Source organism: Bombina bombina, chromosome 3 (genome assembly GCF_027579735.1).
Source record: "Bombina bombina isolate aBomBom1 chromosome 3, aBomBom1.pri, whole genome shotgun sequence".
Classification (NCBI taxonomy): Eukaryota; Metazoa; Chordata; class Amphibia; order Anura; family Bombinatoridae; genus Bombina; species Bombina bombina.
Genome location: NC_069501.1, coordinates 1,252,390,284 through 1,252,403,007, shown reverse-complemented (window position 1 = coordinate 1,252,403,007; position 12,724 = coordinate 1,252,390,284). Strand labels below are relative to the sequence as shown.

At 40.0% G+C, this 12,724-nt stretch overlaps 1 protein-coding gene across 2 annotated transcripts in view; it reads left to right on the top strand.

The window, feature by feature from the left end:
* Positions 1 to 12,724, top strand: part of ARAP1 (ArfGAP with RhoGAP domain, ankyrin repeat and PH domain 1) — an 860,101-nt gene that overhangs the window by 512,907 nt on the left and 334,470 nt on the right. For both annotated transcript variants that reach the window (XM_053708778.1, XM_053708779.1), the window contains one exon: positions 371 to 480. In XM_053708778.1, coding sequence (XP_053564753.1) covers positions 371 to 480 — 110 coding nt within the window. The remainder of the gene's footprint in view (positions 1 to 370; positions 481 to 12,724) is intronic.

The window sequence follows — 12,724 nt, the reverse complement described above, 5'->3', positions numbered from 1 at the left end:
TATCTGATCACATATGGCGGTGAAACGGTGGCATGAAATATACTAACATGCGCCTAGATCAATACCTTGGGTTGTCTACTAAAAATAATTTTATAGTTATAACAGGTAAATAAAAAACAACACGGCTCTCTTTCTGTTTAATTGGAGTAATAGTAAAAATGCTAAAAATGCTCTGGTAATTTGTGCAAGTTTTTCTCTGAAATTGCCAGTTCCTAAGGGGTTAATGCGGGTTAATAGCTATGGTCTGTAATACAAAAGTTACTAGTTCTAACAAGGTAAAGTTTGTCATTTTTGTATGAGAATGCCCCTTTAACCCTTATTGCTACCTTTCTCGGAAATATCTAATCAAACTGCTCGTCTTTTCTTGCAGATGGATGGAGTCATCCTCACAAAATTTCGTAGCATAAAACTACCTAGTTTCGCCAGCGACGATGACTTGATAGAGAATGGGTCAGATGACAATGATATTGGCTCCTCCAAGTAAGTTTAAACGTCATCCTACTGTCTTTTTCCATGATTCAGTGTGTTAGGTCGTCACTACTACTACATGACCAACATGAAACTCCCTGAAATACAAGAATTTTACAAAATAATATGTTTAGAATACATTTTATCTGTTTTTATTTAGTGCATACTCATCTTTAGGTCTGTTTAACGTTTGTAGATACCCACATCTGTGTATTATTTGCTGGCTCTGTACAGTGAAGGGTGTTTAAAAAGTTCTGCCAGCTATACAGTTAATGGGCTAGATTACAAGGCCGCTGTAAATCTAAATTAGGCTTTTTGCCTTCTCTGGTTCCGCTGGTATTACAAGTTGAGAAATTCATTATTTTGCGCTAGCTGTAGCCTGAAAAGCGCAAAAATCAGTAGCAGAATATTCGCGTACATGTGTTCCCCATAGAAATTAGGGGAGAAAAAAAAAAAACTAACACCCTACTCTCGAAAACGAAAAACACCCTACCATAAGTCTCCTAGCCTAATAACCCCTAAACCGCCATCCCAGGACTTGCAAGGGAGCGTGCATCTGGCATGTGCTGCACAGTCTTGTTATTTCCCTGCTCAGTTTAAGGAAGTTTACAATGAAATCTCTTAAGATTCCACTAAATATCTCATGAGATCACAGTAAAGCAATGCATGACCTCAGCACTGATAATGCTGATTGGCTATTGATTTTTTTTCCCAACCTGCATCTGGACTGTAGCTGAAGGATAAATGTTCACTGTGCACTTACTAATGTGAGCTGATAAAATATCTTCCTTTTTTACCTATATTCATGTAATATTCTCTTGTCAGTGTTTTACAGTTATGCTGCATCACTTTCAAGCCATTTAGCATATGAGTATTATGTCCCTTTAATGTGTTTTCAATGATCCAGTTTACCTGCTGGAACATATTAAATTGTTTTTCTTTCTTTTCAGATAGAGCGTGTAATTTTAAGCAACTAAGCAGCAAAATGTAGCCACTAATCAACTAGTGCTACCCAGAGTGCTGAACCAAAAATGGGCTGCTCGTAAGCTTTACATTCCTGCTTTTTCAAATAACGATACCAAGAGAATGAAGAAAAATTGATAATAGGAGTAAATTAGAAAGTTGCTTACAATTGCCTGTTCTATCTGAATCATGGAAGAAGAAGAAAATGGGTTCAGTGTCCCTTTAAATTCACTGCTTATAGGCATCCTATCTGAATTACATACCTGTCCAATCATAACAAAAAGAGACAATAATGTCTAGATAGATAGATGATAGAACAATAGATTGATAAATTAATGATAGATGGTTATAGTATAAATTTACAAGTAAAATAATTAAACTGTTCTTTTGTTAGCAAAGCATAAATTGTTTTGCAGTTCAGAGACGCACCCTTTTAGCTGCGGCTAATTAGACACAGATATCAATGAGCTCCTGCACTGGTTAAGCAGGGATGGTGTACAGTGCTGCAGGGTCTCAGTGCTGATGTTTGCAGGATACACTCCAGTCTCTTTGGGACAATAAAAAAAACAAGTTTTTTTTTTTTTAGATGAGTAACTGGAAAAGCTGACAAAAGAACTAATAAACACGCACTGCAAAGTTTGCATATTTTAACGTTTTATGAAGAAGCGCAAGTTTAATTAACCTTCAGCCCTTCAGCCTGTAAATGATCTGTTTTACACCTGGGAAAATGACTGCAGATTACAACCAAACATAAAAAAACTATTTTTATTTCTTTCTTTCTATCTTCTTTCTATATTCTATTAACAACACATGTAGTGCCCCAGACACAGATGGCATACCAAACCATGTCTGTTTCTCTAGTGCATCCAAAGGGTTAATGGTACGCACAGGGTTAATAGTACCGAAATTGTTAATAGCTCAAAAAATAGTTAATGACATACAATGGGTTACTAGCATACAACGGGTTACTAGCACACAACGAGTTATTAGCATACAAAGGGTTATTAGCATACAAAGGGTTATTAGCATACAAAGGGTTAATAGCACACAACAAGTTATTAGCATACAAAGGGTTACTAGCATACAAACGGTTACTAGCACACAAACGGTTACTAGCACACTAGCACACAAACGGTTACTAGCACACAAGCACACAAACGGTTACTGGAACACAAAGGGTTACAAGCACACAAACAGTTACTAGCACACAAAGGGTTACTAGCACACAAGCACACAAAGGGTTACTAGCACACAAAGGGTTACTAGCACACAAACGGTTACTAGCACACAAAGGGTTACTAGCACACAAAGGGTTACTAGCACACAAACGGTTACTAGCACACTAGCACACAAACGGTTCCTAGCATACAAAGAGTTACTAGCCCACTCATACGTTAATAGCACTTTGATTGTTATACAGCGAGCACAGAGTGATGCTCAGGAACAGGACAGACAAGTAAGTTTAAACTTCATCCTACTGTCTTTTTCCATTATTCAGTGTATTCGGTAGACACCACTACTACATGACCAACATGATACTCCCTAAAATACAAGAATTTTACAAAATAATATAATGTTTAGAATACATTTTATCTGTTTTTATTTAGTGCATACTCATCTTCAGGTCTGTTTAACGTTTGTAGATACCCACATCTGTGTATTATTTGCTGGCTCTGTACAGTGAAGGGTGTTTAAGAATTTCTGCCAGCTATACAGTTAATGGGCTAGATTACAAGGCCGCTGTAAATCTAAATTAGGCTTTTTGCCTTCTCTGGTTCAGCTGGTATTACAAGTTACGAAATTCATTATTTTGCGCTAGCTGTAGCCTGAAAATGCAAAAATCAGTAGCGGAATATTCGCGTACATGTGTTCCCTATAGAAATTAGGGGAGAAAAAAACCCTAACACCCTACTCACGAAAACGAAAGACACCCTACCATAAGTCTCCGAGCCTAATAACCCCTAAACCGCCATCCCGGGACTTGCAAGGGAGCGTGCATCTGGCATGTGCAGCACAATCTTGTTATTTCCCTGCTCAGTTTAAGGAAGTTTGCAATGAAATCTCTCAAGATTCCACTAAATATCTCATGAGATCACAGTAAAGCAATGCATGACCTCAGCACTGATAATGCTGATTGGCTATTGATTTTTTTTCCCATCCTGCATCTGGACTGTAGCTGAAGGATAAATGTTCACTGTGCACTTACTAATGTGAGCTGATACAATATCTTCCTTTTTTACCTATATTCATGTAATATTTTTTTTTGTCAGCGTTTTACAGTTATGCTGCATCACTTTCAAGTCATTTAGCATATGAGTATTATGTCCCTTTAATGTGTTTTCAATGATCCAACTTTCCTGCTGGAACATATTAAATTGTTTACAGGTGGATCCTTTACCTTTATTCTGTCATTTTAAATAGTAGATGTTGCCTGTTAAAAACAGCCACTTATAATGCAAATTTGAATACAGCAGTATAAGCAATTTAAACAAGATCCTGCATAATAATTCACACTCCCAGTGTGCATGCGTGTGGTGGGTAGATACATAGGTGCTAACATTCTAGTGTTATCTCAGAGATAAATATGGATATTTAGATTATTTATTTAGATTATTTAGAGTTATGACATAATGAGATGTGTTCTCCCTACAAGCTCAGACCATTTTGTTGGGTTGTGGTTACAAAGAACAATACAGCTATTTCATATATAAAAGTAAACCTAAAGGAGTACTTTCCCTTACATTTTATACTCAGCAACTGATAAAAGAAAGTATTTGAAACAGATGCTACAGTATACTCTTCCTTGGACTGTGCTTGGGTTTATACTGTATAATTTCCCATAATATGTCACTCTTTTCCCTTACAGTGACACAATATACTAAATAAAAAAAGGGTTAAATACATGTTATACAGCTTTGCCGATTGAAATCTCCAGTAAGCTCTCACAGCATTTTTGTGATTGTTGGCAAAGTAAATATGAAAACATTGTTTGCTCACCGACTGAGCGTGACATTTCCTTGATCAGAGTATGTGGCCCCTGTATTACCAGCCCTGTGAAGTCTCCTTCTACTCACAGCTGTTTCTAACCACAACTAGCTGAGGAATTCTAGCAGACGTTAGGTGCAGGGGGCTGAGCTGTATATTATTATTATACTGTAGAATGCGCAGTACAGCCTCGTTACATGCGAGCTTAATGTGCTGCCTACTGAAGGCGAATAGAGGAATAATGGTCTGGAACAGACGTAACAAATTATATAGAAATGTTTTATTGGTGGAGGTGCATTGTTTTTAACAAAAGCAGAAGGTTATTGGTGCCAACCTATTAGCGTTGCGCTAACTGCATCCCACGTGCGGTATGTTAGGCCTCTGTAGCCTCACTAATCCTTCTGTTATTATTTATTAACATAAGGACTGGTGAGGCTAGAAAAGTTGAAGACACTCGAGGGAGCATAGCAAAAAAACATACCGCACTTGGGATGCAGTTAGCGCAACACTCGGAATCTAGGCGTCTGTTGGTTAAGGTTCTTAATTCTATTATTGTTTAGAGGCTGAAAGAATTGTATTGAAGGCTCTTGGCTGTCATTTTTATATAGGATAAAGCGGTGAGTCCCTGAGATTTAAATAAATTCACTAAGATCAGAGCTTTCTACATATGATTTTGTTAATCATGCAATTAGTAAACGGGGCATACACACATATGCTGTGAGTGCCCTGTGCCACCAGCATTTAAACACCACAGCTCAGAGAGTCAGCAGTGACTTGTTTAATACCAATTAAGTCTTTACTGACACAATACACAACACCGCCAGCAGGCATAGGGGCCTATTTATGAAAGGCCTGTCGGACATGATCATGCCACTAGCAGGGGGGTGTCAATCAACCCGATCGTATTCGATCGGGGTGAATTACGGCAATCTTTGTTCGCATCCTCAGAGCAGACGGACAGGCTATTATCTTTAGACCGCTGCATTATAACTGGTGTTTCTATACAGAGCTTGATAAATAAATCCTGATCCTCTAGTTACGCATAGTATATGTGCATATGCCACTGAAACAGTAATAAGTTTCCTATCCCTTTAAGTATGTTGCAGTGAGCCTGCTTAGATCAGTGGAGGAGATTTTTTATATTTGTTCCTTAATGGATAAACATATTAAACAATAAAAGTGGAAAGTATTTCAGAAAAGGGTACATGTACCAAAAGGGGTTAATTACAAACTGACAAAAATATTTTTCTTATTATTAAAAAAAAAAATCTTTTAGAGATTTTGGGCTAGATTACAAGTGGAGGACCAATTGATTGAGCGGCCGTAAACGCGCTAATTTGCGTGTGCTGGTATTACTAAATGAATCACAAATATCGCTTTTGCACAAGTGATATTTTGTGCTCCACTTGTAATCTAGCCCTTTATTGGGTATATCCATGGACTGCTCTTTATTTGCAAAAACCTGCAAACTTTGATAAAACATTTGTTTTAAATGCTTAATAAATGTATTTTGTTATTCAGATTGTTGGCAAAGCAATGCTTTTCTCATATATACTATATATAGATAAAAAAATAACTTAAAGTGAATGTAAAGTTTGACGAATGTGTTCCCGGTTTTTAAAAACCCTATTAAAAACAGGGGCACTTTCATTCATCAAACTTTACATTTCACTTGTTAAAAAACTTACCTTTTATTCTAGAAAGCCACTCCAGCGCCTCCCCCGCCTGTCGCAAACCTCTTCATACATCAGCAATCACAAATCCAGCTTCTTCCAATCACGGCTTCCCCCACAGGGAAATCATTGCCTGAGGTGATGCTGTGATTGGAGGAAGCCGGATTCGTCATTTTTGACATAGGAAGAGACTTGCGACGGACGGGGGAAGCGCTGGAGCGGCTTTCAAGAATAAAAGGTTAAGTATTTTAACAAAACGAGTTAAATGTAAAGTTTGAGGAATGAAAGTGCCCCTGTTTTTAATAGGATTTTTAAAAACCGGGCTCACATTCGTCAAACTTAACATTCACTTTAAAGACCTTTTAAGACAAAATATGTAAATAGAAATAAAATATACTGTGCATACATTCTGTAGCGGCTTAGTAGTGAACTACTGCAATGCACTGATTATTAGGTAAGTTGTACAGTATATTATATATTTGTATACAGATTACACAGGTGTCTGCGGCACTTTGTAGATATTCAGCGTAACCTTTATGGATCAGGCAGAGCATGCAATTTTAAGAGATTTTTTAAAGTGAGGGTAAACTTTCTCCTTTGTATAAACAGATCCTGAGTGATATTTTAGATGGATTTTAATTCATCCATTTTAATGAAAAGGCACTTTAATTACATTTTAATGTAGTGCTGAAATTTAAATAATCTGCATTCTGGCCGCCCACTTCAATAGTACTTTTTGTGTGTGTGTGTATGAGCTCATGGTTTGAACTGTTCTCCAATCAGCCCTTTAGCCATACGGCACTCAAACATTTTTTTTGTGTGTGTGGCTAAAGTGCCAACTGGAGAACAGTTCAGACCGTTGGCTCACAAATTAATTATTAGTATTTAAATTCCAGCACTCCATTAAAAAGTAAGTTATTGTGCACCTTCATTAAAATAGATAAATTAAACTCCATCTCAATTATCACTAACATTCTGGATCTGATTATACAAAGTGGAAATTTGCCATCACTTTAATTTTGCTTCTGTCATCAGATTAACTTTGTTGTTTTTATATCCTTTGTTGAAAAGCATACCTAGGTAGGCTCATGAGCAGCAATGCACTACTGAGAGCTAGCTGCTGATTGGTGGCTGCACACTCGTCATTAGCTCAGCAGAAGTGTTCAGCTCACTCACAGTAGTACATAGCAACTCTGGAATCAACTTTTAACAACGTGTTTAGCCCCTTAGCACATAATTATATGTACACACAGAGAGAAGTGCGCTCACAGGAACGAACAACGAGCTCACTACCATTGTTAACCTGTTCTATGGCGATTTACCACTTCAGTGCAACTTCTTTTAGCCCACTAATGCTTTTCACAGAGTAGAACTTTCCTGTAGTATATCAGTCTGATCCCGCCTATTACGGTCAGCCCATCACCGAAATACCAGGTAATTCCTCTCTGAACAAGGAACACAGCAACCCCAGACAATCGTTTCGGCCTTCATTGAGCTTTGTCAGTGAGGTGTAGACATATTCCTCTAAGCACACTGAGCAAGGAGTCCACGTCTGGTTGCCCCTTTTTCCCATAGGGAGACTAAATACATACAGAGAAGTGCACTTACAGGAACGAACAACCAGCTCAATACCATTGTTAGCTTGTTCTATGGTGATTTACCACCTGAGTGCAACTTCTTTTAGACCAGTAATGCTTTTCACAGAGTAGAACTTTGAAGGCCGAAATGATAGTCTGGGGTTGCTGTGTTCCTTGTCCAGAGAGGAATTGCCTGGGCTAACAAGTTATTGAGCTGGTTGTTCGTTCCTGTGAGTGCACTTCTCTTAATGTATTTAGTCTCCCTATGGGAAAAAGGGGCAACCAGACGTGGACTCCTTGCTCAGTGTGCTTAGAGGAATATGGCTACACCTCACTGACGAGGCCCAATGAAGGCCGAAACGATCATCTGGGGTTGCTGTGTTCCTTGTTCAGAGAGGAATTACCTGGTATTTCGGCGCTGGACTAACCGTAATAGGCGAGATTAGACTGATATACTACAGGAAAGTTCTACTCTGTGAAAAGCATTACTGGGCTAAAAGAAGTTGCACTCAGGTGGTAAATCGCCATAGAACAAGCTAACAATGGTGTTGAGCTGGTTGTTCGTTCCTGTGAGTGCACTTCTCTCTGTATGTACATAATTATATGTAAGCAGCAGTGCAATTATTAAATGTGCGTTTCCTTCTTGCACTTTTGTCTTTTTAAATGAAGAACTAAACAGAGAGTAGAGAGAACGCAAGGGCTGACCCTCAATACATAATGTATATGCAGTAAACAATGCTTTCAGAGAGCAGTATGTATAATTTATTTTTGATTATTGCCTGTAGATAAAGAATATACATTTACACAATGTATTTATTTGTATCAGCCCCCTGCTGCTGAGAATAAAGCTCAGTATGAAGATATGTGCAGAGATACTGAAATTCCGGCCACCTTGTCTTACCGGCTGACCCGAACCAAACGACAGATGTTAGCGAGAGCCCTGCTCTGGGCTTGAACATTCTTAAAGGGATATTGAACCCAATGTTTTTCTTTCTTTTCAGATAGAGCGTGTAATTTTAAGCAACTAAGCAGCAAAATGTAGCCACTAATCAACTAGTGCTACCCAGAGTGCTGAACCAAAAATGGGTCGCTCGTAAGCTTTACATTCCTGCTTTTTCAAATAAAGATACCAAGAGAATGAAGAAAAATTGATAATAGGAGTAAATTAGAAAGTTGCTTACAATTGCCTGCTCTATCTGAATCATGGAAGAAGAAGAAATTGGGTTCAGTGTCCCTTTAAATTCACTGCTTATAGGCATCCTATCTGTATTACATACCTGTCCAATCATAACAAAAAGAGACAAAAATAGATAGATAGATAGAACAATAGATTGATAAATTGATGATAGATGGTTATAGTATAAATTTACAAGTAAAACAATTAAACTGTTCTTTTGTTAGCAAAGCATAAATTGTTTTGCAGTTCAGAGACGCACCCTTTTAGCTGAGGCTAATTAGACGCAGATATCAATGAGCTCCTGCACTGGTTAAGCAGGGATGGTGTACAGTGCTGATGTGTGCAGGATACACTCCAGTCTCTTTGGGTCAAATAACTGGAAAAGCTGACAAAAGAACTGATCAGCACGTCTCAAAGTTTGCATATTTTAACGTTTTATGAAGAAGCGCAAGTTTAATTAACCTTCAGCCTGTAAATGATCTGTTTTACACCTGGGAAAATGACTGCAGATTACAACCAAACATAAAAAAACTATTTTTATTTCGTTCTATCTTCTTTCTATTTTCTAGAAACAACACATGTAGTTCCCCAGACACAGATGGCATACCAAACCATGTCTGTTTCTCTAGTGCATCCAAAGGGTTAATGGTACGCACAGGGTTAATAATACTGAAATTCTTAATAGTTCAAAAAATAGTTAATGACACACAACGGGTTATTAGCACACAAAGGGTTACTAGCACACAACGGGTTACTAGCACACAACGGGTTACTAGCACACAAAGGGTTACTAGCACACAAAGGGTTACTAGCACACAACGGGTGCTAGCATACAAAGGGTTACTAGCACACAAATGGTTACTAGCACACAACAGGTTACTATCACACAAACGGTTACTATCACACAAATGGTTACTATCACACAAAGGGTTACTATCACACAAAGGGTTACTATCACACAAAGAGTTACTAGCACACAACGGGTTACTAGCACACAACGGGTTACTAGCACACAACGGGTTACTAGCACACAAAGGGTTACTATCACACAAAGGGTTACTATCACACAAAGTGTTACTATCACACAAAGGGTTACTATCACACAACGGGTTACTAGCACACAACGGGTTACTAGCACACAACGGGTTACTAGCACACAAAGAGTTACTAGCCCACTCATACGTTAATAGCACTTTGCCTGTTATACAGCGAGCACAGAGTGATGCTCAGGAACAGGTCAGACAGGTTTAGGATAAGGGAATGTCTGTACAGGATGTTTAGGTAAAGATTGAGGGATGTGTACACAGTTCCAGCGCCCGTCAGCTGCCTGATGTCTGTGCTGTAGGCTGAGGGTGGGCACGAAACCAGATGTGTAAGGTAACTGGGCATTTTATATAGACCCCAACACTGCAAACCTCTGAGTATCTTCGTGGTTATTGTTGGTTTAGATTGCAAGCTCCCAGGCTGAGGGATTTCCTCACATGTTTGTTTACAGTGAATCTCGGTCTTTTCATGTTAATCCCCAAAAAGTATTTGCTTGAATCGGGGGTAAATCCATGTTTGCCTGTGTGACCTGTCTCGTTTCCTGTTGCCCCTAGCTATACATTCTACCAGGACAGCTTCAACAACGCTGACATTTGAAGTTTCTTCTTAAAGGGATATTCCGGTCAAAACTGAAATGAAGATAGATGAATTATATCTTTGAATAGAAACATAATTACAATATACATGTACAGGGAAAAATACTTATCACTGTTTAAGTGCTAGTATTTTTCTTTGCACGTGCATGTGAAGCATAGCTAGATATTCTCAGTGCACATTGCATGGTTAAAATACACTCTTGTAGCTTTTATTAGAAGCATTTTTGCTACTTCTTGTATATTGCAAAAACGCTTCTATTCAAAAGTTAAATGCACTTGTGTGAATTTAAATGTTGGCTGAAATGTCCCTTTAATTTAGATCTCTCTTCTTGCTCTGCACATAGGCCTCCTCACTTGTTCTGCACATAGGCCTCCTCACTTGTTCTGCACATAGGACTCCTGTCTTGCTCTGTACATAGGCCTCCTCACTTGCTCTGCACATAGACCTCCTCACTTGTTCTGCACATAGACCTCCTCACTTCCTCTGCACATAGACCTCCTCACTTGCTCTGCACTAAGGCCTCCTCACTTGCTCTGCACTAAGGCCTCCTCACTTGCTCTGCACTAATGCCTCCTCACTTGCTCTGCACAAAGGCCTCCTCACATGCTCTGCACATAGGCCTCCTCACTTGCTCTGCACATAGGCCTCCTCACTTGCTCTGTAAAAGGGCCTCCTCACTTGCTCTGCACATAGGCCTCCTCACTTTATCTGCACATAGGACTCCTGTCTTGCTCTGCACATAGGCCTCCTGTCTTGCTCTGCGCATAGGCCTCCTGTCTTGCTCTGCACATAGGCCTCCTGTCTTGCTCTGCACATAGGCCTCCTGTCTTGCTCTGTAAAAGGGCCTCCTCACTTGTTCTGCACATAGGCCTCCTCACTTGCTCTGCACATAGGACTCCTCACTTGCTCTGCACATAGACCTCCTCACTTGTTCTGCACATAGATCTCCTCACTTGTTCTGCACATAGACCTCCTCACTTGCTCTGCACATAGACCTCCTCACTTGCTCTGCACATAGATCTCCTCACTTGCTCTGCACATAGACCTCCTCACTTGCTCTGCACATAGGCCTCCTCACTTGCTCTGCAGATAGACCTCCTCACTTGCTCTGCAGATAGACCTCCTCACTTGCTCTGCACATAGATCTCCTCACTTGCTCTGCACATAGGCCTCCTCACTTGCTCTGCACATAGGCCTTCTCACTTGCTCTGTAAAAGAGCCTCCTCACTTGTTCTGCACATAGGCCTCCTCACTTGCTCTGCACATAGGCCTCCTGTCTTACTCTTCACATAGGCCTCATCACTTGCTCTTCACATAGGCCTCCTCACTTGCTCTGCACATAGGCCCCCTCACTTGCTCTGTGCACAGGCCTCTTGTCTTGCTCTGCACATAGGCCTCCTCACTTGCTCTGCACATAGACCTCCTCACTTGCTCTGCACATAGGCCTCCTCACTTGCTCTGCACATAGGCCTCCTCACTTGCTCTGCACATAGGCCTCCTCCCTTGCTTTGCACAAAGGCCTCCTCACTTGCTCTGCGTTTAGATCTCTTGCCTTGCTTTGCACATAGGCCTCCTGTCTTGTTCTGCATTTAGATATCTTGCCTTGCTCTGCGTTTAGATCTCTTGCCTTACTCTGCACATAGGACTCCTGTCTTGTTCTGCGTTTAGATCTCCTGCCTTGCTTTGCACATAGGTCTCCTGTCTTGTTCTGCTTTTAGATCTCTTTTCTTACTTTGCACATAGGCCTCCTGTCTTGCTCTCCATTTAGATCTCTTGCCTTGCTTTGCACATAGGCTTCGTGTCTTGTTCTGTGTTTAGATCTTTTTCCTTGCTCTGCACATAGGACTCCTGTCTTGCTTTGTGTTTAGATCTCTTGCCTTGCTTTGCACATAGGCTTCTTGTCTTGCTTTGTGCTTAGATTTCTTGCCTTGCTCTGAGTGGGGGATAAGAAGGAGCTTAGTCTTGGACATGTTAATCTTTAGGTGGTGAGAGGCCATCCAGGAAGAAATACCAGATAAGCAGTTGCTGACATGAGAAAGGACAGAGGGAGAAATAGCAGGGGTGGAGAGGTAGATCTGGGTGTCATCAGCATAGAGGTGATATTTGAAGTCATAACTGTTGATAAGTTTACCCAGCAAAGAAGTATAAATGGAGAAGAGTAGAGGACCCATAGCAGATCCTTGAGGTACTCCAACAGACAGGCATTGGAGATGAAGAGTCACCGGCAAATGACACAGAAA